At 40.1% G+C, this 27,898-nt stretch overlaps 2 protein-coding genes across 4 annotated transcripts; one reads left to right on the top strand and one right to left on the bottom strand.

Moving 5' to 3' along the window:
• coro6 (coronin 6) lies at nt 1-13,937 on the top strand. 3 transcript variants are annotated; one of them, XM_005946794.3, is made up of 11 exons: nt 1-235; nt 2,984-3,183; nt 5,388-5,510; nt 8,684-8,813; nt 8,962-9,140; nt 9,736-9,855; nt 9,967-10,071; nt 10,184-10,329; nt 11,377-11,434; nt 11,895-12,122; nt 12,598-13,937. In XM_005946794.3, the coding sequence occupies exons 2-11, from the start codon at nt 2,986-2,988 to the stop codon at nt 12,718-12,720; spliced, it is 1,410 nt and encodes a 469-aa protein (XP_005946856.1). In that variant the 5' UTR covers nt 1-235; nt 2,984-2,985; the 3' UTR covers nt 12,721-13,937. The 3 variants fall into 3 exon arrangements, with proteins under 3 accessions (XP_005946856.1, XP_005946855.3, XP_005946854.3); XM_005946793.3 differs by lacking the exons at nt 1-235; nt 12,598-13,937 and adding exons at nt 285-658; nt 12,440-12,587; XM_005946792.3 differs by lacking the exon at nt 1-235 and adding an exon at nt 286-658.
• Nucleotides 13,929-27,868, bottom strand: LOC102290491 (von Willebrand factor A domain-containing protein 7). Its single transcript, XM_005946791.2, has 16 exons — nt 27,855-27,868; nt 25,923-26,113; nt 25,563-25,835; nt 25,372-25,465; nt 25,134-25,268; nt 23,327-23,513; nt 23,069-23,244; nt 22,828-22,940; nt 22,619-22,735; nt 22,199-22,393; nt 21,978-22,110; nt 21,416-21,565; nt 19,219-19,311; nt 18,860-19,131; nt 18,454-18,747; nt 13,929-15,633 (listed from the first exon to the last, which is right to left on the bottom strand). Exons 2-16 carry the CDS (start codon nt 26,103-26,105, stop codon nt 15,226-15,228), a joined length of 2,823 nt encoding a protein of 940 aa, XP_005946853.1. The 5' UTR covers nt 26,106-26,113; nt 27,855-27,868; the 3' UTR covers nt 13,929-15,225.
• Between the last annotated feature and the right edge of the window lie 30 nt (nt 27,869-27,898).

The raw sequence follows: 27,898 nt of genomic DNA, 5'->3' as shown, positions 1-27,898 counted from the left end.
CGCCTGCTCTGCCCCCGGCATCTCCCCTCTGTCTCTCCCTACCGAAGACCGTAGCGCAGTTTTCCAGCTCTCCTCACTAAAAGTCCGCACCGACTCCGGGACAGCTGATTGCAGGGAATATAATCCAAAAGGAATAAAGGCAGCAGAGGGAGAGGGTGGAGGAGGAGGAGTAGCAGTCCATTCGACATAAACCGTGACCGTTATCCAGGGAAGTGGGGTCTCCCCAAAACCTGAGGTGAGACTGTGTTTCTTAATATGTGTGTCGGTGTCTGTGCTGCAGTGGGGCGAGAGGTGCGTCAGCTTCTTTACTGCGCAGCTGGAGAGGAACGAGCGCGTCCTTACATTTGGAAACCCCGAAAACACAGCCGGGACGTTGTGACTATGCACTTTACTGCCTCTGGCAACTGATCTTAAGTCGTGCATGCTGTGGCAGCTGCGGGATACTTTAAGGAGTACTTTGTACATAACTACCCCCACCACCTCCACCTCCTCCTGCGCCCCTGCCAGTCTCTGTTCCCGTGTTTTATGCGTTTTTCTGCAGGCTGTGCGCAGTGGCAGATCAGATTTACAGTCAGCTCATTAGTGATAAAACGACACAGGGTGCGGGACCTTCTTTCTGGAACCATTTGGGATCGCCGGGGAGGAGCGGCCGGCCCGGGTAGGACAGTGCAGTTTGTCATGTCTATATTAGGAAAGTGCCAGTGTCATTCTTTCGCTGTCTGGATTCTCCAGGGCCGTGCCATGCGCGACAGAGCAGACCCATCTCATTAACCTGAGGCGGAATTAATAGCAAGAGGTTTTTCACAGATGCTAAAATCTACTCTTTGCCTCAGTTTTAGTTTGGCTTATATTACATGACAAGACACTGACAGTAGAGCACAGAAATCAGTGTACTTAGAAAAAGAAGCATTAGACCAGGAGAACGTCATTATGTGATCATTAACAGTCTTTTCTTTCTTTTTCTTTTCTTTTTTTTTTTGACATCCTATTGTAAAAACTATATAATATGTATAATGAGGTGTTAAATGCCCCACTGTTGGCTTTGCTGAAGTGGTCTCTGGGATGTGACTCTTTCACAGAGGTTCCAGGAGCTTCTTTCCCCTCATAAGTCAACTTTGGGGCAGATTGTGATATATCCTACTGTGAAAGTCAGACAGCATCATTGACAAAGGTTTTATCTGAATAGTGAAAAGTCTAATGCTTAGAGTTTAATGTAATCCTGCTAACACACAGAGTCACTGCATTAGTCAGATCTCTTAGGGGCCCCATACAGACCTACTTTTAGACTAGGGCTTTCAGTTTTAGCCTTATGTAAGCCAGTGGAGTCTGCAAGTATGTTAGGTCTGTTTGAATCGGCATATTCTCACAGGAGTTGTGTGACTGAAGTGCTGGGCCGTGACACTGTATCTGTCAAGTTCTCTCCCCCTCCTACCTTTTATCTGTTCTCTGTGTCTTAGTGTTTGTCTTTGATGTTTGGCTGCCACATAGTGTTTGGTGGGACAATCACCTATTAATATCTGCAGTAATGGCAAGGACTGTTACAGAATATCCCCCGTGTTTCGGAGGATTACAGTCCGGTTGGCCTTTTGCCTGCGACAGCCACAGGATAGCAACAAACAGCCTAAGATCAAATTACAGAATTCATCATCATTTACAGGAGAAAAAGTCACAGTGTTTGAAGCAATTAAAATGTTTATTAAGAAACAAGCAACACTGATGTTAGTATTAATCATTGTAGAGCATGATTAGACTATAATGAATCGGTGTCACTTAAAAAGCATGCAAACTCAGTATAACTAATATAAATAATAAAGAAGTCATGAACTTTGTGTGCTGTGGCAAAATAAGTGAGCTCTTCTTATTTATTTACTTAATAGACTTTTTTTTTTAATTAGAAGCTCAGAAATTGTAATGTTGAAAATAATAGTAACAACATACAGCACAGCACAGCAACAGCACAGTTTTTGTACAAACCACCGTGAGAACTGTCCACACACAGAAATCCATCCATGTTCTTAACTGCGTATCTAGTTCAGCAGTACACCCTGGACAGGTCACCAGGCAAATACCAATGCTAACACAGAGACAATCATTCACACCTATGACACATTTAGAACCATTAATTACCCTAACACTTATGTCTTTGGACTGTGGGAGAAAGCCAGAGTACCCGGAGAGAAGCCATGAAAGCACAGAGAGAACATGAAAACTCCACGCCAAAAGTTCAAACTCAGAAACTTCTCACTGTGAGGCAGCAGTCAGAAAATCAAGTTGTCATTTTTAAATGAAACAGTGCAGAAAATGTACTGTCAGTAAATGGAAATACGATATTATTAAGTCTGTTAAGTTTGCAGTTTAATGTGAAAGAACCTCAAGCTTACTGCCTAACAGTAATTATGAAAAAGTGAGTGTAATACAAAAAAGCTGCTTACACAGCCTAGTGTGTCATAGACTGTATAAGCAGGTTATACCAGTCCAGGTCGCCAGTCCATCGCAGGACATGTCAAAGAACAAACTTTCAATCTCGCCATTCTGCACCTGCTTCATGTTGTAAAAAATAACGCTTTATATAACTTTTGACTATCCTGTATTTATGTTTGATCTGCAAATACTTTCAATAAATACCAAAAAGAGGTTAGTTAGTCATTTTCAACTTTCAAAACAGCAAAAACTGCCTAAACATATTACAGTAGTAATTAAGCATTAAATAAGCAGTTATATAAATACTTAAACCCACAAATTAAAAGCACAGACTGAGGCGTGTGCTTCATTAACAGATTTCTCTGTTGTCTCCGTTTATGACACATCATTCCAAATGAAATCCCCTGAAATGATTCATGTACAGCAGACACATTAAACTCCTCAGATAGCTCTACTTTTTCATCCTCTCCTTCCTTTTATCTTTATCTAAACTTTCATCGCCGCTCTCTGCGGTCTCTAATTCTTCTTCATTTCTTTCCTGTCTGCCCTCTCCTTTCCTCAGCCATGAGTCGCAGCATCGTGCGGCAGAGCAAGTTTCGTCACGTCTTCGGCCAGGCGGTAAAGGCTGAGCAGGGTTACGATGACATTCGTGTGTCCAAGGTGACATGGGACAGCTCCTTCTGCGCCGTCAATCCAAAGTTCTTGGCAGTCATCGTTGAATCCAGTGGAGGAGGAGCGTTTCTGGTCCTGCCCCTTTCTAAGGTCAGTAAAGGTCAGAGGGTTGGAGGGATTCAAATGTAACACTCAAATATCTGACATGTTTTTAGCTTTTTTTGTGCTTGAATCAATTCTCAGTCGACCAGCGTTCCAATAAATCACAATAAAAATTAATAGCACCTCATTTGCTTCTCCGTGTGATGTAGAGTGTAAATGAAAGTGTGACTGTAATAAGCTCTGTTCTGGGAAAAAGGATTTCTAGGAACATTGACAGCATGGCTCTACATGTCTCATGCTGATCTGCAGGAGTATCTAAATGACTGACATTAAATCATGTACAGATATTCATGATCTACATTAGATGAACTCTGGCTGATCAACTGGCTCTTTCTTTCTATTTATATCGAGCTATTTATGGTCGTTGAGCTGCTGAGTGGTGTTTGTATGCGTGTTGCAAGCAGATATACTTTTATTACGTGTTTGTCTGTGTTTTAAAAGAGAAACAGCTTTGTTTTTGTTTCTCAGTGTTGCTGAAGCACAGTGATCAGAGGTGGACTTTCATTCATGAGTATTAGTCTCAGTAAAAGACTGTCTGGTAGTATTTAGCTTTCGCAAGGAGCTGAAGTGTTGCTTGTATACGGCAAGGTTTTTGGCAAATTCCTTTGTCCTGTGGTCCAGTAATTATTTTGAAATACACAGAAGAGTCAGTGTTTGATCCTTTGAGACATGCAATTCATATGAAATCAGCTGCTTTTCTTAGACGTGATGCTAACAGTGCAATAGCCTGGTGGCTACACTGAATTAAAGCTGACACCAGAAATGTAGTTAACTTGTGTGAATATTTTACTGGGAGGGTAAAAGTGACCCAGTGATCCTGATATTGGTTAGTGAAATGTGTTTAATTCATTTTCAGGGCTAAGTTGGATAAATATATTTGGATTTGGGTTTTATTTCAGCGTGATGTAACATCCACCTTTGATTTACATCTAACGTGGTGAGAGTTCATGCTCGAGCTCAGCGCACTTCACACTGTTGTAATAAGACTGCAGAAATTAAACTGAACTACACAGCCAATCACTGCCCAGAGTTACAAGAACAAGTTAACATTATCCAGTCTAGAAATTTGGGGGGAAAATTTGACTTCGTGTTTTAAGCTTACACAAAGGTTAGTATTTCAGCTCGACTACAAAAGGTTAAGCGACCGGTTTTTACATTTCCGAGATTTAAGAAGAAAACATAAACAGTATGTGGGTGTAATAAGGTCATACCCGCTGGGATTCTTCAGCATCTCAGAGGTGCTAATTAATGAAAAAGAGCAGCAGGACACAAAGCAATGCAGAGGTTTTTTTGAGGCACTGAGGAATGGACATGATTATTTACTGGAGTCACGGTGAACAGACGCGCTATTAATACACACCAATGTGCTCTCCATCCTCCTCTTCCCCCCACTGAGTCCCCAACAGGCCACATGAAAAACTCCCCTTTCAACGCCTCGTCACTCGGCTATAAATACACCACTCTTGGAGTGTGACTGAGTGTGTGTCAGGACGGAGTTATATCTAAGAGCTGATACACATGTTCACATGAAAGGAACCATGGGAACAGGGAACATGGGAACATTGGGTTGTCTTCAAACATCTGCTTTTGAGACAAGTTTCAAAAGGTTCTTCCTGCCACATCTGGTTCACTTAAGATCAGAAATACACCTTTGAGAAAAATATTTGATGGTATTAAATATGTTTTCTCAAACGGTTGCCCATTTCCAATCTATATTAGCTTAAAAGGAGCTCTCCAAATATATCCAACTAAATCTCAGTCATGTACAGTCATCTGAAGAATAAAGTACACCCTATTTCAATTCTATGAGTTTATGTATCAGGAAATAGACCTGAACAAAAATCTCTTGGCCCATCACAGCTCTTGATCTCACATATAACATCTACTTATTCTTGAAAACTAAGAGTCTTCCACTGAGGAAGATGGTAAAAATCTGGAGAGCAGCTATTAAAACGGACCTCATGGTTATACCCACTATGTCTGAGATCAAGAATGAACTTTTAAGCTAATTATTCCAGGACTGTTTCACATTGAGGGAAAATAGTTGTTTTAATTTTTTAACCTAGCTGTGCTGATGTCTGACTGGGCTTAAGGCTGTTATTTTGACCTTTTTTAAAGAAATGAATGAATATTGATTATTAATGGTGACCCGTTATACAAACACAGTCCTAACTCAGTCCTCTGTGTTGCAGACAGGTCGTGTGGATAAGAACTACCCGCTGGTGATTGGTCACTCTGGACCCGTCCTGGATATTGATTGGTGCCCTCATGACGACAATATCCTGGCCAGTTGTTCGGAGGACTGCACTGCAATGGTAATCTGTGTGTGTGCGTGTGTGTGTGTCTGTGTGTGTGCGTGTGTGGGAGAGACAAGTTGCAGATGCATGTGGAGGAGTTTGTTATTCAGTGACTCAGATAGCAGTCATAGAGGTCTTCACAGCTTGAGTTTGTCACGTCTTCCTGCTTCTTAAATGAACAACAAGTTAAGAGAACCAGTCTACGCGTCAGTGCGTCTACCTGTCTGCATCTCCACCCACCTGCTCTGCGTCATCTCTATCTCTCCATCAGGCCACGCATGATATTTTGTAAGGCTGATCAAAGCATTCTGCCTGTGACCGGCTTCATTGCTGTAATGCATCTACAAACCTGTGGCGTCCACAATACGACAGCTTCCTCATGACCTGTTTCCCTGCTTGTTGTCAAGCATTTTCCTATCAGTATCCTATCATATCGGGCAAAAATCTCTCATCAAACATGCAGGAAATAAGGAGACGTGAGCAAGAAATATGGAAAATAGTTAAAGTATCGGTATCTGCAATCATGTCCTGCTCCATCTGGTGCTGATCACCTCACATCAGCAGGAATGGGATTTTAATGTGTTAAAATCACGTCACCTTACTGATTATGTGGCTTACCTTTTCCATATTGTTTAGCAGCTGGGGCTTTGTAAACACACTTTGCATTCTCATCTTACATTATTGTTGTTGCTGAGTTTTGGATGGCAGACGGAAACCAGAAGAGTTTTAGAGGTGTTTGTGATACACTGCAGGTGTCTCATGACTGAGTTCAGTCAGCAGGGGTCACTGTGAGGTCTTTATATTTCTGTGCCATGATACTGGCCTGTTATGAAAGCACTTGATGTGAAACTAAACAAGGTTATACATCCTTTAAACGCATTATAGCAGCTGTTTTTTTTTAACATTTTATAATCCATGACATTTTGTGTGTCCCAGCTAATTTTACTATTCAGCATTCCTGCACTGTTTCAAATTTCTTCTAAGACTGTGTTAAAATAAATAATGCATATTTGTGGTCCTTGTTCTGGAGTTAATCTAGATATAAACAGGCTTCAGCTCTTCAGATAACACTAGTTAATGTCTGGATAATTCCCTGGACCACAGTGTTTCCTGGCCGAGCTGCAGTCAGACAAAGTGTTAAACTGTTATTTCTGGGACAAAATCCACACTAGTAAAAGGCAGTAATTACTTACAGTATGTGAAGAGCTGTAAGCTGCTCTAAAAGCACGAGATGAGAACCGGGTTAAGTGTTCACAGTGTGATGAGCTGCTCCACCGACGCAAAAATGACACTCCAAAGATAATTTCTGGGTGATCTTGATTTGGACAGCAGATAGGAAATATTTCTGGCCTTGATATGGAAATCTGTTTGAGCTCACAAAAATTCCCTCAGGGCAACATCATCTGATGTCTTCTTTTATCCAATCCGCAATCAAACAAATATATTCAGGTTTAAGATACATAAATTGTGTTTGCATGCGTTCCCTCCGGGTACTCCGGCTTCCTCCCACCATCCAAAGACATTCAGTATGTGGGGATAGGTTAACTGATTAATCCAAATTGCCCATAGGTGTGAATGGTTGTCTGTCTCTGTGTGTTAGCCTTGTGACAGACTGGCAACCTGTCCCCCCGCCTCTTGCCCTATGACAGCTGGGATAGGCTCCAGCACCCCATGTTAACACACACCAATTGCTCCAAACTTCTGCTTTTTAGAGGCGTTCACACTTGCTGATCACCGAGTGCATTTGATAAGCACTGCCTGGATGCTACTTACCCTCCTAATTCCTATGGCTGAAGTAGTTTGAGGTAGAATAAAACATATAAACTATATATTTAGATAATATATATTGTACATTAGTTATACATGTGCCCTTTGCACCTTTTTCTGGATTGTATAATGACAACATGTCTCAGCATGTGTGCACCAGCACAGTTGTCACGGAGACCAAAAGTCACCCACTTGTTCATAGTGACATTGCAGGAATCTTTGCACGATCGAATGATTGAATCGTGGCTTCTCTTGTGGCAGCAGCTGCTCCGATGCTGTTTGAGTGCCGTGTGTTTGCCTTTGTGAGCTCTGTTTGTGTCCGGCACTCAGACAGACGTGTGCAGCTGCTGTGAGCTGTGATGTCATTCCGTCAAGTTCACAGAGACTCGTCATTGTGTCATCTCGCAGGCTCGTTTGAGTCGTGAGTATGGGTCTGTGTTTGTGCGCGACTTCTTGAACATATGTGCCTTAAACAGCTGTGTGTTGTAACTGTAAAGACCCAGTTCCAACAAACTGAATATGTACTGAGAATAATGTATTGTGTGTTCTAATGTCCATTGACACGAGCAGCTGCTTTTAAATAAAGCAGATGAATTGAGAATTGAAGTTTTTGTGACTCAGTAGCCCAATAGTGAGAGTTTTAGCCACGTTTGGGCTTGATAAAATAATGCTTTACGTATTGATTATGGATATGTTTATGGTTTAAACAGCCACTACCTCAGTATTGTATTTAGATCAGCTCAGCAAGTGAGAGATCTTTGGCACTGGAACCTTTCTGAATGTTTCGTCCCGCTACTTTTGATCAGTTATGTTTGAGCAGGCTTTGGTTGAGTGCAACTAAATAGCCCATGTGAACAGACACGGGCCAATGCAATATCTACCAACAGATAAAGTCTGGCAGCAGTTCAGCTTTTTATAGATAATTTGAATTATCTTCTAACGAACAGCAGCAGGTAAAGCACAAACAGTTTCATTAAGGGAAACCCTTTCCGATTATCTGCACAGTCGTCAGTGTACTGCAGCTGCACACAGGTGTAAGCTTTAATAGATGGCTGTGAGGCAACATAAATATAACTCTGTAGTAACAGTCAGTAGAGTTATGGTTCAATTAAAATGAGTGAGCTCCACAATAAATCTGTGGCAGTGAATTTAATACCAAAAATTCTGTCACGTGTAAGTGAAAAGAAGAGAAACAAAGCAGAAAGGCTCCGATATTACACGTAATGCCAGATGTTGTTGATTCTCTATTGCAGGACAACTTTCTTTATTTTATTTTATTTTATTTTATTAGTGTTGTGATGCAGACATCTTCCTCCTGAGATGCAGACAGAAATGTATTTTATTCTGCTGATGTCAAATTTTGAATGACTTCTAATAATAATTTTGGACAAATCATCACATTGCTGTGTCTGTGTCGTCTCCAGGTGTGGCAAATTCCAGATCACGCTTTGACCCGCCCCCTGTCAGACCCGGTGGTGGTCTTGGAGGGACACTCCAAACGAGTCGGCATTGTCAGCTGGCACCCCACCGCACGCAACATACTACTCACTGCAGGCAGGACACAGAAACACACAAACCTCCAGTGTCCTCTTATGTTTTCATGACATCCTTCATATCTTTTTTTGGGCCCCCTATGTGACAGTAAATTAGAACAAAACCTGAATAGGATGTCTATCTGTGTTTCGACTCCATCACCCTCCAGGCAGTGACAACCTGATAATTATCTGGAACGTGGGGACAGGTGAACCCCTCATCTCCATGGACGACCATCCAGACCTCATCTACAGCGTCAGCTGGAACCGTAACGGCAGCTTGTTTTGCACCACCTGTAAGGATCGACGTCTGCGTGTCTGTGATCCCCGCAAAAGAGAAGTGGTGGCGGTGCGTGAGTAGAAATTACAGATGGCTCGTCTTGGCAAAAAGGCTTTCCCACCGCTTTGGAGGAATTTTGGCTCATTTGTTTTTGCATAATTGTTTTAATTCAACCACATTGGAGGGGCTGAATAGCCTGTTTAAGCTCATGTGAAAGCACAGCAAATTGTTGAGGTCCTGAGGCAGCAAAGCAGCCCCAGACCATCACACTACCACCACCGTGTTTGACTGATGGTGTTAGTGTTCTTTTCATCAAAGGCTGTGTTAGTTTCATGTGAAACAAATATGCAAAAAACTAAGAAATCATGTAAAAAGTATACTGTTTCACAGTATAAACTAATATAATGCAGAAGCTGTCTCAAAATATATTATTGGTATATATTATTATAAATAATTAGCACAATTATTCTGGTGACTATATTTTTATTTTTCTTATTGTTCAAGAATATATTAGCTCCATATAATTACTTGACTTCAGGAAACAGTGAAACACAAACTTTCATTAAACAGGCACAGAGACAGAAAATAAGGATTAACTTGAAATCTTTAGCTCTTACATTGTTGTAGTTATGTTACTAATGTCTGTTTCTCTGCTGACCAACAGGAACGTCTGGCTCCACATGAGGGCATCAGGCCAATGAGAGCAATCTTCACCAGAGATGGAAACATCTTCACTACAGGATTCACCAGGATGAGTCAGAGAGAGCTCGGCCTCTGGGACCCGGTAACAAATGACTACATTTCACAGAGTGACTGTAAAAATATGTTCACACACTATAATATGAATCTACACAGAAACCTGTCAGTTTTCCTCACAGCTTGTTATTGTCCACAGACAAATTTTGAGGAACCTATTGCACTTTTGGAGTTGGACACAAGTAATGGAGTATTGTTACCTTATTACGATCCAGATGCAAATATGGTCTACCTCTGTGGAAAGGTACAGACATATAACTGTGACTTATTTTTACACTTAATTGTAGATGTATTATCAGCCTTAATGCTAACACAGTCACACTTGTTTTTACACTTGTTCATGTGCGTGTGTTTAGGGGGACAGCAGTGTCCGGTACTTTGAAATCACAGAGGAACCACCGTATGTTCACTACCTCAACACCTTTAGCAGCAAGGAGCCCCAGAGAGGGATGGGCTTCATGCCCAAAAGAGGTGTTGATGTCAGCAAATGTGAGATTGCCAGGTAAGATGCTGATCTTGCAATGATTTCAACTTGAGTGCAACTTAACCGTGTAAGAAGGTGAATTGAGCCAGCTGTGGTTCAGCTGGAGGTTGACTGGGTTGTATCCTTGGGCAAGATACTAGCCTAAAGTTACCCCTAATGCATCCACTGGAGTGTCAGTGTCATCATGAGGTCAACACACTTAGGTATATAAAACCAAAAACTAAATTCTTTTAGGAATTGTATTTAAAAGTGCCTTAAGTGCTCAGGTAGACTAGAAAATAACTGTATAAGTACCAGATCACTATAAAGTTTGCTATAAACGTTTTAGCTTCTCCAGCGTCCCTACAGTTGCTGCTGTCTCTGCAAACTGCTTTGCAACCCACCTCCATCTCAGCTTCTCCTTTTTGTGCCTTTTTACTTTGCCTTTAGTATTTTGGTAATGCCTGCGCTCGTGTGCTCGCAGATTGAAATAGTAATCTTTGGTCCTGTCTGAAATCTAGTTTTTAAAAATCAATATCACAAGATGTCAAAGAATAAATAGTCACACGACTATATTTGGGCATATCTGCAGCAGCGATTCACAGCCCTTTTCATGTTTTAGTGATTCCACTGATTTAATGGACGTGTTGCCATTTTAGCCTTCAGATAAATGAAACAAATATGCAGTAGTTATTACATCAGTTATTATTGCAGACAATTTGGTCCATTAATTTTCTACTTAGCACAAGTGTTCATATTGGAAATTTCCATTTTGTTCACCTTAAAAGCTTCACCACTGAATGCTTTGTATTCTCTAAACACTGCTAAATGCTCATGAACCATAAACTCTCTGACATGGACATTTCTAAATATCAGAAATGATAGTTTATGTCTTTGCAGAAAGCTGCAAAAGTAGTCCTTTTTCCATATAGTTCTCATATACATCTCCATATGTGATAAACAATTATGTGACTTACTGATTGCAGGTGAGATTGATTATTCAGTTCTTATAGACAGACATTTAAAAATACGTACAACGACAACTGTGATAACTTGTGGCCGTGTCCTCTTTTCTCATCTTATCAGGTTGTATAAGCTGCTTGACAAGAAATGTGAGCCCATCACAATGACAGTGCCCAGAAAAGTAAGCCTGACTCACCTTTCCATTATGCTCTTCATGCTCTGCTGTGTTTGACTTTGACAATGGTGCAAGATGAAGATATCAGTCTTATACTTTATCGAAACAGAAATCCTGGACTTGTCATACCACACTTCTATCTGGCTCCTTAAAACTCAAACATGAATCAACCTTTGTCGCTGCAGTTTCATTTGAATACAGTTCAGCTGAATGGAAAACCATTAATGTTTACATCCTGCCACGAGCACCTTGTGAGGCTTCCTTCTGCACAGTGATTGGTTCTTAGCTGTAGTTTAGTGCAACGAAAGGCTTCTTCGACACACTGCTCCCAGTGTTTGTGGATTGTTTCTGATGCTATTCAGTGGAGGACAAATACACATGTTTGATATTAGGGATGAACTTGCGGCTTTACTTTTTACTTCACACAAACGTCTCTGTTGTCCCCTTGATCTTCCCTGTTGCACAGTCGGACCTCTTTCAAGATGATCTGTACCCAGACACAGCAGGACCCGAGCCCGCCATGGAACCCGAGGAGTGGCTTGATGGCCGAGATGAAGATCCCATCCTGGTGTCCATGAGGCAGGGCTACGTGCCGCCGAAGAGCAGAGAGCTCAAAGTGGTGAAGAAGAACGTCCTGGACTCCAGACCCACCACCCGACGCAGCATGTCCACTTTGGACACCAACAGCCTGCCGGTAAGCCCACTTCCTGCACCTCTGCACATAAACTACTTTTTCAACATTAATTTAGCAGTATAAGATGACTCCTCTCTACTAATCTGCATTCACATTATAGGCTCCCAAAGCCTGGATGTATTTTTATACATCTTATGTATAACCATGTACAGCACAGTTGAATGATTTCTTAGTCCTGTAATCTGACTGGTGGTAAAAAAAAGAAAGAAAGAAAGAAAAGAAAACAACAACAATAACAAAAAGTGACTCTGTTTTAACCCTTTTCTGTTTTCTTTTCTCTTGTAATTCCATCTGCCCACAACCTTTTTTGTTCAAAGCTTTCACCTGTTTTCATTGATTTCCTCTAGTCCTAGTCATCTTCCTTAACCTATTCTTCAAACATTTTCCTTAATTTCACCTTCTTATCACAGTCTTTTTTCCTTTCTGTTTCCCTTTTATCCTTCTGCACACTTGTCTCCCCTCTTCTCCTTTCCAGCCTCAGCTGCTTGAGAGGTTACTGGAAGAGATTCAGAATCTGAAGGCCACAGTGTTGTCTCAGGAGAAGAGAATCTGTGACCTGGAGAATAAGCTTTCCCAGTACACCAATGGCAGTGCCTGATGTGCATGTAAACATGGTCTGAAGAACTGGTCTGAATATTATTGACGAGGATTCACTCTTGTGAATGCTTATGAATGTGTACAAGTGACCATTCGACAGATTTGAGGAAATTGCATCTGTACCCCTTTCGATGGTTGATTCTATAAAATCTTTATCCCGGTTTTACCTTTCATTCTACTGCAGGATATTTTTTGGGATAGTCACAATTTTACAGCGAAAAGGACGGAGGTGATGTTTGTGTGAAGGCACTGTAAGTTTGAGAGTGTAAGTTGGGTTAAGGGGATAAAAAAAAAAGGTTTCTATTAGAGAAAAAAGAAAATGTAGAAAACAGGTTTAAAAAAATGCAAGCGCAAGACTTTTATAATTTGCTTCTATAAAAAATACAGGCCCGCTTCAAACCTGCCCACACATCCTCCCACTGCATGTGGAGTCACGCTTATAGCTTTGGAGGGTCTCGAAGTTAAGAAGAAACATTAACAGAGACATTTCCCCTCAAATCAGGATCTGGATTGATTAATACAGTCTTCACATAGAGTGAATTAAGATCATTCCTCAGCTGGCTTAAGCTGCCTGTTCTGATTCAGCTGCAGAAATTAAAACAACCTTTCTTAAGGTCAGGAAAAAAGTTAAAAACATGAAAAGCACAAATAAACATTACTTTAGAAGATCCTTTTTTGAAGCTTGAATTCACGTTCATTCTTTTATTTGTGTTTGCTGTGCTATGCACATGCTAAGACCATCACATGCCGTATTACAGAGCTAGTTCATGTCAAACGACAGAACTCATAGTATTTATGGGGATTTGTTTCCTGTTTCCTACACAAAACACGTGCTGACCTGTGATCGTTGTGCACTCATGTCGAGGGCCTCGTGACCTCACCAAAACTAAATCAGTTTAGAAAGTTAATGCAGGAGACCCTCGAAGCGGCGTGAGAGTGTGCACGGGCTGGCTTGGAATCGGGATGCTGCAGTGGAAATGCTCGCACCATCACTAAACACTCACAAAAAGCCACACAAACAAACAAGGACACATTTCAGCATTTCAACCCCCTGTGTCGCAGATGACCAGTTGATTTAAATAATGCTCATAAAAAATTTCAATATGTAAATAGTGATAAAAGGAAACGAGAGAAGAAAATGTAGCAAAATGTGAAAAGAGAAACGTTTTGTTGTGTAAAGGTTATACATTAGACACATTATGACAACAATAAAAAGTGTTTTTTTTTACTGCTTGACTTGTTCATTTCTTGTTGCCCCATTTCCACCATTAACATTTTTTAAAATTTCCATCCAAAGAGCTTCCAAAACACCTGTTTTTACCTTTTTTTTAAAACTCCCACAAACTGTGAAAATGTGGAAACTGAGCAGTACAAATTAGAGCATGATAAATTAAGAAGAGCATTAGCTTCATAACAGAAAGACAGAATTAAATACGTCAAGTTTCAATCAAAAATCAGTTCCCATATTAGCTGAGAAATCAGTGGTTTAAGATATGAAGCTGTATGTATGATCAAAATCCCCCCAAAAAGACATAACATGGATGAATAATGTTTTTATGCGTAATTATGGAAATATATACAGTACTGTAAACGTCTTGAGCCACTGACTCATTTCATGATATTTTGCTATGAAAATGAACTATGTGTCAACATAACACAGCCTGAACTGGTAAAATGGTAAATGGCATGTATTTGTATAGCGCTTTACTAGACCCTAAGGACTCTCTTAGGCAGGCTTTCTGCTACTTCCTTTAAGTAGTCTTCAGGAACAGTTCTGCAGACTTCTGGAAAGACATCCAATGCTCTTCTTTGGATGTTGGCTGCCTTTTGTTCCGTTTTCTGCGAACAGGATCCCAAAATGCTTCAATAATGTTCAGGTCTGGTCTCCGGGGAGGCCAATCCATGATTGCTGTCTTTTTCTGTTGTGTTACTCTTTCCATCTCGGTTAATTCTCGTAGCTCAACTTGCTGGTGCACAACTTGACAAACTGTGATATCTCTGGCATTTTTTTTTTTGTAGATTTGGCTAAAAAAGTGAGATCAAATTCTGTGTTTTTGCAAAAGGTTTTGTTGTAATAAAGGGTTTAAAATTCTTTGATAGGATGTCTGCTTTGAGTTAGCTGCCTTTCTTATGTTTCATTGACTCATAGGTCAGTGTAAACTGACCAGAAAGAACATTATTATGAAAATGATCAGGTACATGGACTGGACTGAAAAAGAGTGAAAAGGCACCCAATGTCCAAAGAAAAACTTCAGAACGTCTGGAGAAGTATTGATCAGGACTACTTGATACAAGTGAAATAGAAGAAAGTAAGAAAATTTTAAAGAAATTAGAGGTGGCATAATAGTTGTGCACAGTGCTGTAATATATTTCAAGGCATCAGTTTCTGTAAGTGCCTCCATACCACAGTAGCCAATATACTAGTAGTAGTTAAATGTCAAAATAGAACTGATATAACTGATATATTGACGTATATAAATTATAGCTGTACCACACTGACATGGAGTCACTGGGTGCCCATTTTTGTCAGAATGTGGAGTCCCACAATCACAATGCTGAGGCAAAATAAGGGCGACCAAGTGAGCTTTGTGGCTTCAGAGACAGGAGATATTGTACCTTGCCTTCCGCTGTAGGAGCAGGTGGCTACATTACCCACGCGATCCACAACCTCTATCTCCATGTCAGGTGAACAGCAGGATGCGCTGTAGTACACCAGTGTTATGTTCTCATTGCTTGAATCCAGGGTGGTGTTTATGGTCCCGTTTCCTTGCTTGAGGGTGACAAGATCAACGCCCGTCCCATCAGCTCCATCAGTCACCCGGCTAGAGACCTCCCACATCCTCATGCTGCAGTTAACAGAGCAGTTGGTCTGCAGGCTGAGCTGCTCACACACTGGTGCCTTGAAATCGGTCACCTATAAGGGGAAGGAAAATGCATGAAGTCAGCAAAAAGCCTGAATCTAAAGGAACTGCAACTTCCTCAATATTTGCTCTATAGAAATGTGTTTCTTTGTTACTTATGATTGGCTTAAAGTGATTTTAGTTGGTGCACAGCAGGTTAGCTAAGCATAAAAAAACCTTCAGGCCTGTAGTTTAACGAACAGAGATGATAAAATTTATTACAATTGACTTTTTTTTCCCAACAATTCTTTTTATTAATGATTTTTCATGAAATACCCAAAAAGGGGTAATGGAAAAGAAAATTATCCCTCCTTCATGGAGGGAAGCAATAATTTCCATTATACCAAAAGAAGGAAAAGATAAATTAGAATGTAGCAACTATCGCCCAATCAGTGTATTGAATATTGACTACAAGTTGTTTACATCTATTATCTCTAAGAGACTAGAAATGATATTACCTAGGTTAATACATAATGACCAAACGGGTTTTATTAAACATAGACAGGCCCGGGACAACATCAGAAAGGTTTTGCACATATTGCGGCAAGTTGACAAACAAAAATTAGAGACCTTAGTGTTAAGCTTAGATGCCGAGAAGGCATTTGACTCAGTGAGATGGTCCTTTTTATACAAAGTGCTTGAGAAGTTTAATTTTGATAAATCTATAATTGATATTATCTCAGAGTTATACAACAAACCAACAGCTAAAATCAAAATCAATGGGGACCTCACCGAATAATTTATATTGGAACGAGGGACACGACAGGGTTGCTGCATTTCACCGTTGCTTTTTGCTTTGTTTATAGAACCACTAAGTCAGTGGATTAGGCAGAATCAGCATATAACAGGAGTACGAACGCCAGGAGGGGAACAGAAATTAGCATTATTTGCTGACGACTTACTTTTAACATTAACCTGTCCCTCACAGGCACTCCCCCATCTCATGGAAGCACTATCACAGTATGGTTCTTTATCGGGATATAAGGTCAATATAAATAAAACGCAGGTATTAACTTTAAACTATGAACCACCAGTCGAAATTAAGAATCGTTATAAATGGAAATGGGATGCAGATAGCATTATGTATTTAGGGGTGGTAATACATCGTGACTTCACCAAAATGTTCAATGTCAACTATGCCCCTCTAAATGAATCTATAAAATCAGATATACAAAGATGGAACGCTATTCCATTTCTGGACCTACACTCCAGGATTGAATCAATCACATTAAATATTCTTCCCTGACTGCTGTATTTGTTTCAGTCTCTACCGATTGCCATACCACAAAAACAGTTTGCGGTATGGGATAGAACATTGTCAAAATACATCTGGAATGGGAAAAAAGCTAGAGTTAAATATAAAACGCTCCAATTAAAGAAAGACAAGGGAGATCGTGGGCTTCCCTGTCTACGAGAATATTATTGTGCAGCTCAGTTAAGACCGCTGATTTGTCTCTGTTGTCCAAACTACACCGCCGGATGGAAAGATGTTGAAGGAACAATAGTAAAAGAAATACCAGTTTCAGCTTTAATATCGGACATAAAATTGCAGAATAAAAAACATATGGCAGATAAACCTATACTACAAATAATGATATCTGCTTGGAAAGAAGTAATAAAAATTGGTGGTTTGGAAAATGCCTTTAAGGTTTTAAGATGGTGTGCATATGATTCAGATTTTACTCCAAATCAATATGATAATAGATTCAAAAACTAGATTTCAAAAGGAATAACTAATTATTATTCATTTGTCCATAAGGGTGCATTTCAAAGCTTTGAATCTTTAAGGAGTAAATATGACTTGGGATCAGATGATTTCTTTTAGATATCTACAGATCAGAAATTATTTTAATCCAAAATTAAAAGTGAACCTAAACGAATTACAATTTGTAGAAACATTCTTATTACTAACCAAATCTGAAGTGCAAAGTAAAATTATTTCTAAATTATATAACAGCATCCAGCGGTGTAAAAACGACAGCACTCTGTATATTAAAGCGAAGTGGGAAAAGGAGGGTAATTTGACAATTACAGAGAAGTGTTGGGCTCACGCATGCAAGATACAGTGGGCTACCACTGGGTCTAATGTTTGGCATGAATTTTGCTGGAAAAGCATCATGAGATTTTTCATTACCCCTGCTCAACAAAGATATCGAGGAATTGGTGATAAACGTTGGAGATGTGGGGGAGACGGAGCTAACCATTTCCACATCTTTTGGGACTGTAAAGTTATTCGCCAGTATTGGTCTCTAATCCATGATCATTTACAAAATGTTTTTTCATTTGTTTTTCCTTCAACTTTTGAGACCATATTTTTGTGCAATCCACCAGTGGATAAACTGAATTCCAATGACAGAAGACTCCTGTATATCCTTCTGGCCGCAAGTAAAAAGCCTCTTACGAGAAGATGGCTTAAGCCTGAACCACCAATGATAGAAGACTGGATACATTCTGTATAAGAGATCTATACGATGGAAAAAATGTCATTTTCTCTTAAACTTCAGAGAGATACCTTCTATGGAATACGGTCTAAATGGACAGACTATGTTAAGCATATGAGGTGTGATTTTGTATATGATGTTACAACCCTGAGTAGTACGTAAACCTTCCTGCCCTGCTGCCTCCTAACCCTAGTTTTTTTTTCTCTCTTCTTCTTTTCTTTTCTTTTTTTTGTCTTCTTTATTTTTCAATTATAAGTTAAAATGTGACAGCAAAGAAAGTGTAAAAAGGTAAACTACTGTTATGTTCAACAGCTGTCCCAATAAAAGAGATAATAACAAAAAAAAGAAATACCCAAAAAGCTTAAAACAAAAAGTTTACAGTTATAGTATTACCGTGTTAAGAACGGAGAAGCGCAACACAATGTAGTTACTGTCTGTGCCCCCAGGAGCCTCGGCCTCAATGGCCAGGGTGACATCAGTTCCAGATGTGGTATTCAGAGGTGCTGAGAGGGTCACTGTGCCATTATTCGTGATTCCAGGCTCCAGGAACATACTGGTTGGAAATGTAGAGTCGAACCCTCTGCTGTTGGTGGATCGAATTGTGAAGTTTCCACCTGTTCCACTCGTCATCAGAGTGAAGGGCACAGAAAATAGCGTTCCGGGTACTATGATGGTCTCTGGATTAGCCTTTACAAAGAGAGAGTACATTTATAGAGATACTTATTTGAGCTGCTGCATGTTTTTCCATGTTTGATTTGATGCTTTTGTGTCACAAAACAAGTCGTGGATTGCAGCTCACATTTATCGTCAGATTTGATGATCTGAAGTTGGTTGGTGACTGTCTCTGGAAGAGTATTAAAGCCTTGGAGGTGAAACTATCAGCTTGTCCCTTCACCTGCACCTCAAAGTCCTCTGATGGAAACTTGTCAACCAGAACCAAGATGCTTGCATTGCTCTGCGGCACCAAGACTCCTTTAATCACCTCTGACCCAGATGATCCAACCAGAGTGACTTCTGTCACCGTGGCAGTGTCACTCCCCGTTAAAGACATCAACAGGCTACCATTGCCACCTTTCAAGAAAAAGTCAATTCATTACGTCTAATGTTTTAATGGTATGTTACATCTGCAGATCACCAAGTCTTAACAGTTGCCTTTACCAGCACTGGGACGTGTCGCCAGGGTATCAAATCCTCCAAAAGGGCCCTGTGACACCACCACTAAGTCAAAGAAGAAGTCAATAGGACTCTGACCTAAAAATGATGAGGGGGTAAAAAAAAAACAAAACGAAAAAAGTCAAATATATGGAGGGCCTGGAGACTAATGGCAATGGAAATAATGCATTTCATGAACTGATAATTCTGAATACGACAAATACTTACAAATAACATAATATCTAAATAAATTCTAACTATTATATGATTAAAATAAAATTAAAGACTTTTTTTTAAAATTCTAAATGATATATAAATCCATAAAAAAGAGGTTCAAATAGGATGGGTTTATGGAAAAACTAAACACTAACAATAATAAAGAGTTTGAATTAAAACTTCAAAAAACCTTTTTAATAATTTAAAAATGAAATCTAAAGCATAGTGAATAGATTCAAGAACCAGGAATTAAGAATATAGAATTTTGTTTTTATTCAGACTTTTAAAAATATAGTTCCTTTTCCTCTTTCTATTTCTACTTCCTGTTGGTGTTTGAATATGTTGAGTCATTAGCATTTCCATTTAGCCTTTAAGACAAGGAAAATAAATCCTCACAGACTACTTACGTTTTTCTAGGCTGCCCAAAGACCTGTGCTGCCAAGGAAACTTTTTAAATAAGTGTGAGATCTTTCATGAGGCTATTTTGCCTTCATATTCACTCTCTCAACATTTCTGGCAAAGAATTTTAAGGAACACAGCAGTGAAATGGATCCTCACAGAGTATCCACTGGTGGAGAGACGCATCTTCTGCTCTTCGCCCGATAATGTGTTAAAGCTAACATGCTAACATTGCTAACGCTAGCAGCCCTTCATGCTCCACTAATCTAGTAGCAACATACAAAATTTACAGGAATTTGGACTCTAAGCCATGAGATTATTTTAGTTTTGGAAAGACTTTTAAGCTTGTAAGCTTAAAGTTTAGCTTGTAAAATAATCTAATATTTTTTCTGAATTACTTATTTTTATACATCAACTGGTAAAACAATATTAATTTAGCATAGAATAAACTAATTACAGCCGAACACGAACATGCTAAATTTAAAGCTTGATAGTGTAGTTAGATTAGTATCTTAAGTTAGCTTATATAACAGCCGGGCAGCACGATGGTACTGTGGCCACCTCATAGCAGACGGTTCTAGGTTTGAACCACTGGTAAAGGAGTCTTCATCCATATACATGGATGGAAATTAGCACCAGGCGAATGTCTGTGCTTGAATGTAGCAGTTTTCATAGTGTAAAAGTGTAATCTTTTGACCTATACAACACAAGGATCACTGGAATTTCATTGTCATTGCCAGTACTTTGTTTTATGTGAAATCAAAAAGCCCTTAAAGAACTTTTTAAATAATAGAATTGGCTTAGTTCTAGTGAATCAACAGCAAAACCATTTCTGGTTTTCTGTTGTTCAAATATACATACAATAGATTCTCTGCATTGCTCTACTCTGGCTGATAAAATCTAAGTATTTTAGATTTTTTTTGCTTTCATTCATCAACAAAATATGAGATACATGAAGATGCCATGTTACTGACATGCTAACTGTAATAATGCAGGTATGTCTAACCTGTATTGTTACTGTGAGCATTCCCTGCACATGTGCTGGCATCATAGCAAGTGTGCTAGAAATGTTCACCATCTCCTAGGATATAGCATTATTAGTCAAATAACAAAATAAATTCACGTTTTTACACAAAACACAGCTACAGGTTGTGAACACTAATAACAGTGCAATTATAGTTTGGAAACAAAGGGAGAAATGTTCACTTTTAACAACGTTTCCACTCAGGTGAGAGGTAACTGAACTGAACTTGGCTCAGACAGGACATGACATGCCAATCATATTTTAAGAGATCCTTTTAGGGGTTGTCATAGCTCACCCGGTTGAGCCAGTTACTTATGATACAGAAGATGATGCAAGTGTTTGGTTTTAGACCCATCTAAAACTGCTTGCATGTTATCCCCCTACCTTTCTGCTTTCCTATCTACAACGCCAGACATCAAATAGATGCAAACTCTATTCGTTTTTATTAAAAACTTTGTTGTAATGGTAATTTAGTACATCCATTCTGACAGCTTATTAGTTCATTCAAACCTATACCTCAAGGCCCCAGGGATAAGAAACAAAAGTATCGACTGACAGTCTCACCTATGACCTTCAGAGTGTAGGGGTTACTTGACACCATTCTCATTTCCCATTTTCCAGTTTGTTTTTTTAGCTGCAGGGACCAGAAGTTTCCCACAGACTGGGATGTAATGATCAGTGACCCCATTGTGTCACTGCTATCCTGAGATTCACCTGTTAGAACACAGATAGAAAACAGACTATTTTTAGGAATTTATTATTAAATGATAATTTTTTTAACATCAAAAATGAGGGTTACTGCATTTAGTAGTTTTAAACATCTTTATCAATATTTATGTAACAAAACAGCATTTATCACCATGATAAATGCCATTTTGTTCAAAAATCAGGCAAATTCTGAATTTGACTACTGTGTAAACAGAATGTAGGGGACAGTATAGACTGCCACTGCTTTGTTGGGCAGGCTCAGAAATGACGTCATGACCGACGAATAGTAAAAACTCATGCAAATAATGAAGAGTATTTTTTTTTATTTCAGTCAACAACAACAACAACAACAACAAGTTGACTGAAATAAAAAATTTCAATTCAATTTTTCCACAAACAGTCCTTCAGAATAGCATACCTGTGGGGCTAATGAGAGTAAAAGTGATGGATTCCCCAGTAATGTAAACTGTAGGATTTGTTACCGAGTCATCAATCATAAAAGTGAAGCTTTCAGCCTTTCCTGGGTTCCTGGCTGCTTGAAGAAGGGTCACCTGGAACATTACAGTAAGCACTTACATTAAAGAGCTGAAATCTTTGAAATGACAAATCCAGCCAGTAGTGAGATGTTTGTGAAATTACCAGAGAGGCGTTGGAGGACTCCTTTATGATGGCTGTGGCCTGAGGAAGTTGTCTCTTTGTGATTTCGATAGCTTGGCCTCCTGAAGCCTGAGCCAGATCTCTGTACAGCTGAGCATCAGCTTCTGCTATCCTATTGGATGGAGCACGCCGCTTCCGACTGTTGACTGATGATGTGTCAGTTATCATAAAATTGACCTGAGAAGAAAAAAAGGTGCATGAAAACAAGCTTAACCAAATCATAAAGCCTTTACAAACAATTAGACTGAGTTAAAAAAAAAAAAAAGAAGGTAGAATACGACCATTACACTACTTTATTTATACATCTGCTTGTAGCAAAACATGCCCATCCCTGTTTCAATGACGTTTAAAAATGTAATCATCATTAAGATAAGTGTGTTATATTCTTAAACTACTACATACCACCGACTGGGTCCTCTCTATGAGTGCGATCACTGTGCTCTTCAGGTTTTTGTCTTTAGCGGCTGCGTCCGTGAAGAGGAAGATCTCAGAATTTGATGGAGCAGCGCTTAAAGCCAGCTGTGTGAGGAAAACCGCTTTGAATAATAGTTTTAGGTAAAACAACAAACATGCATCGAGCTTTTAAAATTACAGAACATATATCACTTCACCTGAAGCCCTGAGAGACTCATCTCCGGTGGATCTCCTCCACCGGTGGCTACAAGAGAATCAATCGCATTCTGGAAAACTGCTGAGTTTGTTGTCTTTGTCAGTGGTCCGAAGCCTGTTTGATGACATGAGTCAAAGTCAATATATATACTACTATTGTCCATTGTCACCTTATGAATCGGACAGAACAGTAACATTTCAGAACATTCAGAAAAGAAATTCGTAGCATCCCAGAGATCCTACCTGGATCATTAAATGGTACAAGAATGTACAGCGAGGGCTCATTGGCTGTTCCCACATCACGGTTGATTATAGTGGAAGTGACATTTTTCACTGTTGCAATGTCATCTTTCATGCTGCTTGTGGTGTCGATGACAAAACAAAGAGCCTTACTGGATCCTTTAAAGAGACCCATCATCCTGGGGGAAGGAGATGGAGAGAGATAAATGATAAAATGAACTTCTGCACCACAATGAACTGAAACACACAGAGCGTTTGTACCGCAAGAATGGTCTGTCACCAGCAGCCCCCCGAATGTCCTCTAGAAGCTCACTTGTTGCAGCTATTGCAATGTTTGCAGCTTGAGTGTGAAGATACCCATGGCTGGAACTCTCTTTGTCTTTGTTGATCCCACCTATAGGCTCGATCTTACTTGTCTGATCAACTGCCCCTCCATGACTGCATTTTCCTGTTCAGCAAATATTGCGAGAGAGGAATGATGAATACTTAAACACAGCTCTTTTCCCTTTTAACTTGTGTATTTAAGGGCTTGTTTCACTGAAGCTGACTTCCTCTTTTGTCTTGGTAAGCTTTTGGCCTGTCTGCTTAGTATATGATTTTTGTTCTTCCCCAGTCTCATTTCTTTAATAAGTCTCAGCTGTTTCCACTCCCCCTGAACACCCTAATTTATTATTGCGGTCTCAGCTTCTTCTTTGCCAGAGTGTCTGTTCACCTATCCCTTGTGGCTACCACCACCAGTGTTAATTACCCAGTTTAGGTTCTGTAAGTTGGAGTTCTTAATTTTATTTTCTGTTTTTTGTTTGTATTCTGGTCTCAGTAAAATGGTGTGTTTTCTCTGTAACTCCTCCTCCCTGTGAATCTGCTTTTGGATCCTCACATTTAACACATGATAAAAAAAAAAGGGTTGTTATGCAATGTGCGACTTGGTTCATGAACTGGAATTACTTTTACACCATTGCTTTGGTGTCTCTGCAGCAGTTAGAAAAAGTTTTTAGGTTGATTTATCTCATGGATCCTTTGAGGACATACAGTAAGCTGTGTGTCAGTTGGATGTGCAGTACGCTGACTCAGTGTGATAAACTCTAAAGCAACAACTGAAGGCCAGGATGAATAATATTCCTTTTGTCCATAAGAGGAGGGGGTGGAAAATCTCAGAGTGAACGGCTGCTGTTTATTTCAAATCATCCTCAAGAAACTGTGATTGTGTTTTACTGACACTGTGATTTTGGATGAGACAGGTTTTAAAGGCACTTTTTTTGTTTCATATTTTAACTTAAGTAACGTGTACTAATGAAATACGATTTAAAGGATACTTTTTTATGTTATTTCACAAGGATGTTGGTTTATCTCTCATGTGCAAGAACCAATAACTAAAGTCTGTTTTTTCCATTCAGAAACTCACACAATCTGAAGAGCAGAGTGATGGCTGCTGTCGGTGATATTTTATTGGATCATAATGGTGCAATCGTATTTGCCCATTTAAATACAGCTATTTTTAAATACTGCTTTGACTCTTTATAAACTGAGTATAGTTTACAGTATGCTGACATCATTTGAATTCGTTTTTTCATTCACTCATGATAAACCGTCCTGTCCTGTAAGTATGAATAATTTGAACTGGTCAGTACGTCAGGTGGACGAGAATTTAGCGAAACTGCAAGAAGTGTCACATTTGTCTTTTTAAAGTGCCAGTGAAAGGACAAATGTGACTTTGACCTTGAGGACATTGTGCATGCAATTAATGACCAATACTGGAGGAGGAGGAGCAATTTTTGTGAATTGTGGACGAATGATGAGACATGCATCGCCACAGCATGAGCTCACTGATCGTTTAGCCAGATGAGCTGATAAAACTTCAAAGACAAATGTGGGTTAAAAAGCCATTAAAAAGTGCTGTAACTGCAATTTCAAATGCAGTGAAGTGGGATTAGAAGAATAAGTAATAGTAGAGTTAAAATCGATTTTAGTATGTAGGTTTTAGGTAAATCTCAGGAATATCAGTGACATGTGAAGCCTCTTCTGAGTGTGGGAAAACAATGATGGTTTTGTAGAAGAGCGAAGCCCTTACCCTTTGGTTTCAATGCAAATACAGGCGTGAGACTAAAGTATCCAGACGTCAGGATCTTCTCCGCTATGATATCCTCCAAAATGTTGTTGCTGCAGTTGTTGCCATCACAGCTGCGGCAGGTCGCCCTGCTCCTAGCTGGGAACATGTAAATCAGCATTTAAATTATGGCCTTGTTTTGATAGTTTTATCTGTATAATCTGTATGTCAGTATGGGCATCTCATCATACTATCTCTTTACCTGCTATGTTCCCAATGCTGGCGCCAGATTTGATTAGATTGGAGTTGGGGCTTTTTTCTCCCAGTTCTACCCAGTTGCTGTGACTGTAGAAATCCTCCAAGCGATGAAAAAAAAATAGGGTTATTATTTTACTCTGTTTTTGTTTGGTTTTTTGTTGTTGTTTTTAAACAGCAGTAAGTAATGATAAATACCTGCAAAGGATGCAGAATTTCTCCCAGGTTCTGCCTCGCTGCCTCATAATTCTCCAGCTTGTTGCTTGCTTTGACCGCCTGTATTCCCTCTATGATGATTTTCTTTCCTTGAACAAACATCTCATCATCAAAGTGGAAGCTGGCATTCAAGGCATAGCGGATGTCCACACGCACATTCCTGTATATGATGTGCAGAATGGACCGAACGAAAGTTTTAGATGACTGAGGTGCACCACAGGCCGTAGCAACACCCTGTATGGTGAAAGGCTGTGCCTAAACACACAAAGGAAATCATGTTGACATTACTGTTTTAAAAATCCTTGTTTCTGTTCATTTAACTTCAATGATTTGAGTTCTTACAGGGAAAATGAAGTCTGTCCCTTCAGCCTTAGCAAATGCTCGGCACACCTGCACAGTCACATTAAACAGGGCCTGCAGAGTGATGTCCAGGTGAGTCAGAGAACTGCCTGGCAGAATGTCAAAACCCAGAGCTCCAGTGCAAAGAAGCGAGAGCAACAATGCAGACGGCCACACAGACTTCATTGCTCCACCTGTCACACAACATGAAGTGGCAACATAAACATGTAATTACAGGCGTTTGATGCATACAGGTTAAAAGTAAATATTTTTGGATATGCTGATTTTTAGGAATCACAACTGTCACCATCAATCTCATCAACCTGAGCATTTATTAGAACAAATGCTGAATTGTACATCTCAAACTGTACAGTAGGATTAAACAACAACGAGAACAAAGTCACAGCGATCCTCTGAAGCACTTGTCTATTTTAATAAGAAGAAAAGAAGGAATCCTTTAATCCTTTAATGCCCAGTGTATCATATTTAAAACATGAGTTTTTGAGACTTCTATATCGTCAGTGTGCGTTTTTTTGTTCGTTTTTATCACATTTTTCACAAATATGATAAGAATCCATCCGTCCATCCATCTTCATCCGCTTTATCCAGACCTCCCTCTCCCCAGCCACCTCCTCCAGCTTATCCGGTGGAACACCAAGGCGTTCCCAGGCCAGCCAAGAGATATAATCTCTCCAGCGTGTCCTGGGTCTGCCCCGGGGCCTCCTCCCGGTGGACATGCGAACCGTTCCAGTGCGAGCTGGAGGCCTTCACCCGATGAAGCCAACAGAACCACATCATCCGCGAAAAGCAGAGATGAGATTCTGAGGCCACCGAAGTGAAAGCCCTCCGCCACTTGGCTGCGCCTAGAAATCCTGTCCATAAAAATTATGAACAGAATCGGTGACAAAGGGCAGCCCTGGCGGAGCCCATCACCCACCGGGAACGAGTCCGGCAATGCGAACCAAGCTCTTGCAACGGTTGTATAGGGATCGAATGGCCCGTAGCAATGGGCCAGACACCCCATACTCCCGCAACACCTCCCACAGGACACCCCGAGGGACACGGTCGAATGCCTTCTCCAAGTCCACAAAACACATGTAGACTGGTTGGGCAAACTCCCATGCACCCTCAAGTATCCTCGAGAGGATAAAGAGCTGGTCCAGTGTTCCGCGACCAGGACGAAAACCGCATTGTTCCTCCTGTATCCGAGGTTCGACTAGCGGACGAACTCTCCTTTCCAGCACCCTGGCATAGACTTTCCCAGGGAGGCTGAGGAGTGTGATCCCCCTGTAGTTGGAACACACCCTCCGGTCCCCCTTCTTAAAGATGGGGACCACCACCCCGGTCTGCCAGTCCAGGGGTACTGCCCCTGATCTCCACGCAACATTGTAGAGGCGTGTCAACCAGGACAGCCCTACAACGTCCAGAGCCTTCAGGAACTCGGGGCGGACCTCATCAACACCAGGGGCTCTGCCACCAAGGAGTTGTTTAACTGCCTCAGTGACCTCGCCCCGGAAATTGGCGGGTCATTCCCCTCATCCCCAGACTCTGCTTCCTCCTCGGAAGACGTGTATGATAAGAATTTTTTTTTAATTGTCAGAGGTTGTCTAAACACAAATGAGAACTTTCTGGCAATTATTTTAGTTAAAGCATTAAGCTCTCAATATACTATTCTGGCAATAAACTATTTTTATTGAATTCTCTTGAAATTCAATTCTATATAAATTTTGAAATTAAAGCAGTAATTCAAATAGTTAAACTCTGACTCAAACACTCAAAAATGCCAAATTATTCTAAAATTTTATAATAAATCAATAATAATAACACCATCTCAGAAATACGTCTACCACATTTTTATGCTGCTACAACAGCTACTAAAATCAAGCCTCTATCTTTCAGATGTTTCGCCAACAATGAGTTTAAAGGATTACTGACCTTGTTGCTGTCCTGTGAACTGGAAAGTTATGTTGTCAGCACCT

Source organism: Haplochromis burtoni, unplaced genomic scaffold (genome assembly GCF_018398535.1).
Source record: "Haplochromis burtoni strain Fernald_Lab_line unplaced genomic scaffold, NCSU_Asbu1 Contig_493, whole genome shotgun sequence".
Classification (NCBI taxonomy): Eukaryota; Metazoa; Chordata; class Actinopteri; order Cichliformes; family Cichlidae; genus Haplochromis; species Haplochromis burtoni.
The sequence above is the reverse complement of the archived record's forward strand: the minus strand, read 5'-3'. Positions and strand labels throughout refer to the sequence as shown.

What these genes read in the sequence shown, in the direction of transcription:
- LOC102290491 (XM_005946791.2), bottom strand. Translation starts at nt 26,105, where the DNA reads ATGAAGTCTGTGTGGCCGTCTGCATTGTTGCTCTCGCTTCTTTGCACT. An exon ending in AAATTCTGCATCCTTTGCAG is followed by an intron (nt 25,466 to 25,562) that starts GTATTTATCATT and finishes CATCGCTTGGAG; the next exon opens with GATTTCTACAGTCACAGCAA. An exon ending in AGTCCTCCAACGCCTCTCTG is followed by an intron (nt 22,111 to 22,198) that starts GTAATTTCACAA and finishes GTAATGTTCCAG; the next exon opens with GTGACCCTTCTTCAAGCAGC.
- coro6 (XM_005946792.3), top strand. Translation starts at nt 526, where the DNA reads ATGCGTTTTTCTGCAGGCTGTGCGCAGTGGCAGATCAGATTTACAGTC. An exon ending in TGGTCTACCTCTGTGGAAAG is followed by an intron (nt 10,072 to 10,183) that starts GTACAGACATAT and finishes GCGTGTGTTTAG; the next exon opens with GGGGACAGCAGTGTCCGGTA. An exon ending in TGGACACCAACAGCCTGCCG is followed by an intron (nt 12,123 to 12,597) that starts GTAAGCCCACTT and finishes TCTCCTTTCCAG; the next exon opens with CCTCAGCTGCTTGAGAGGTT.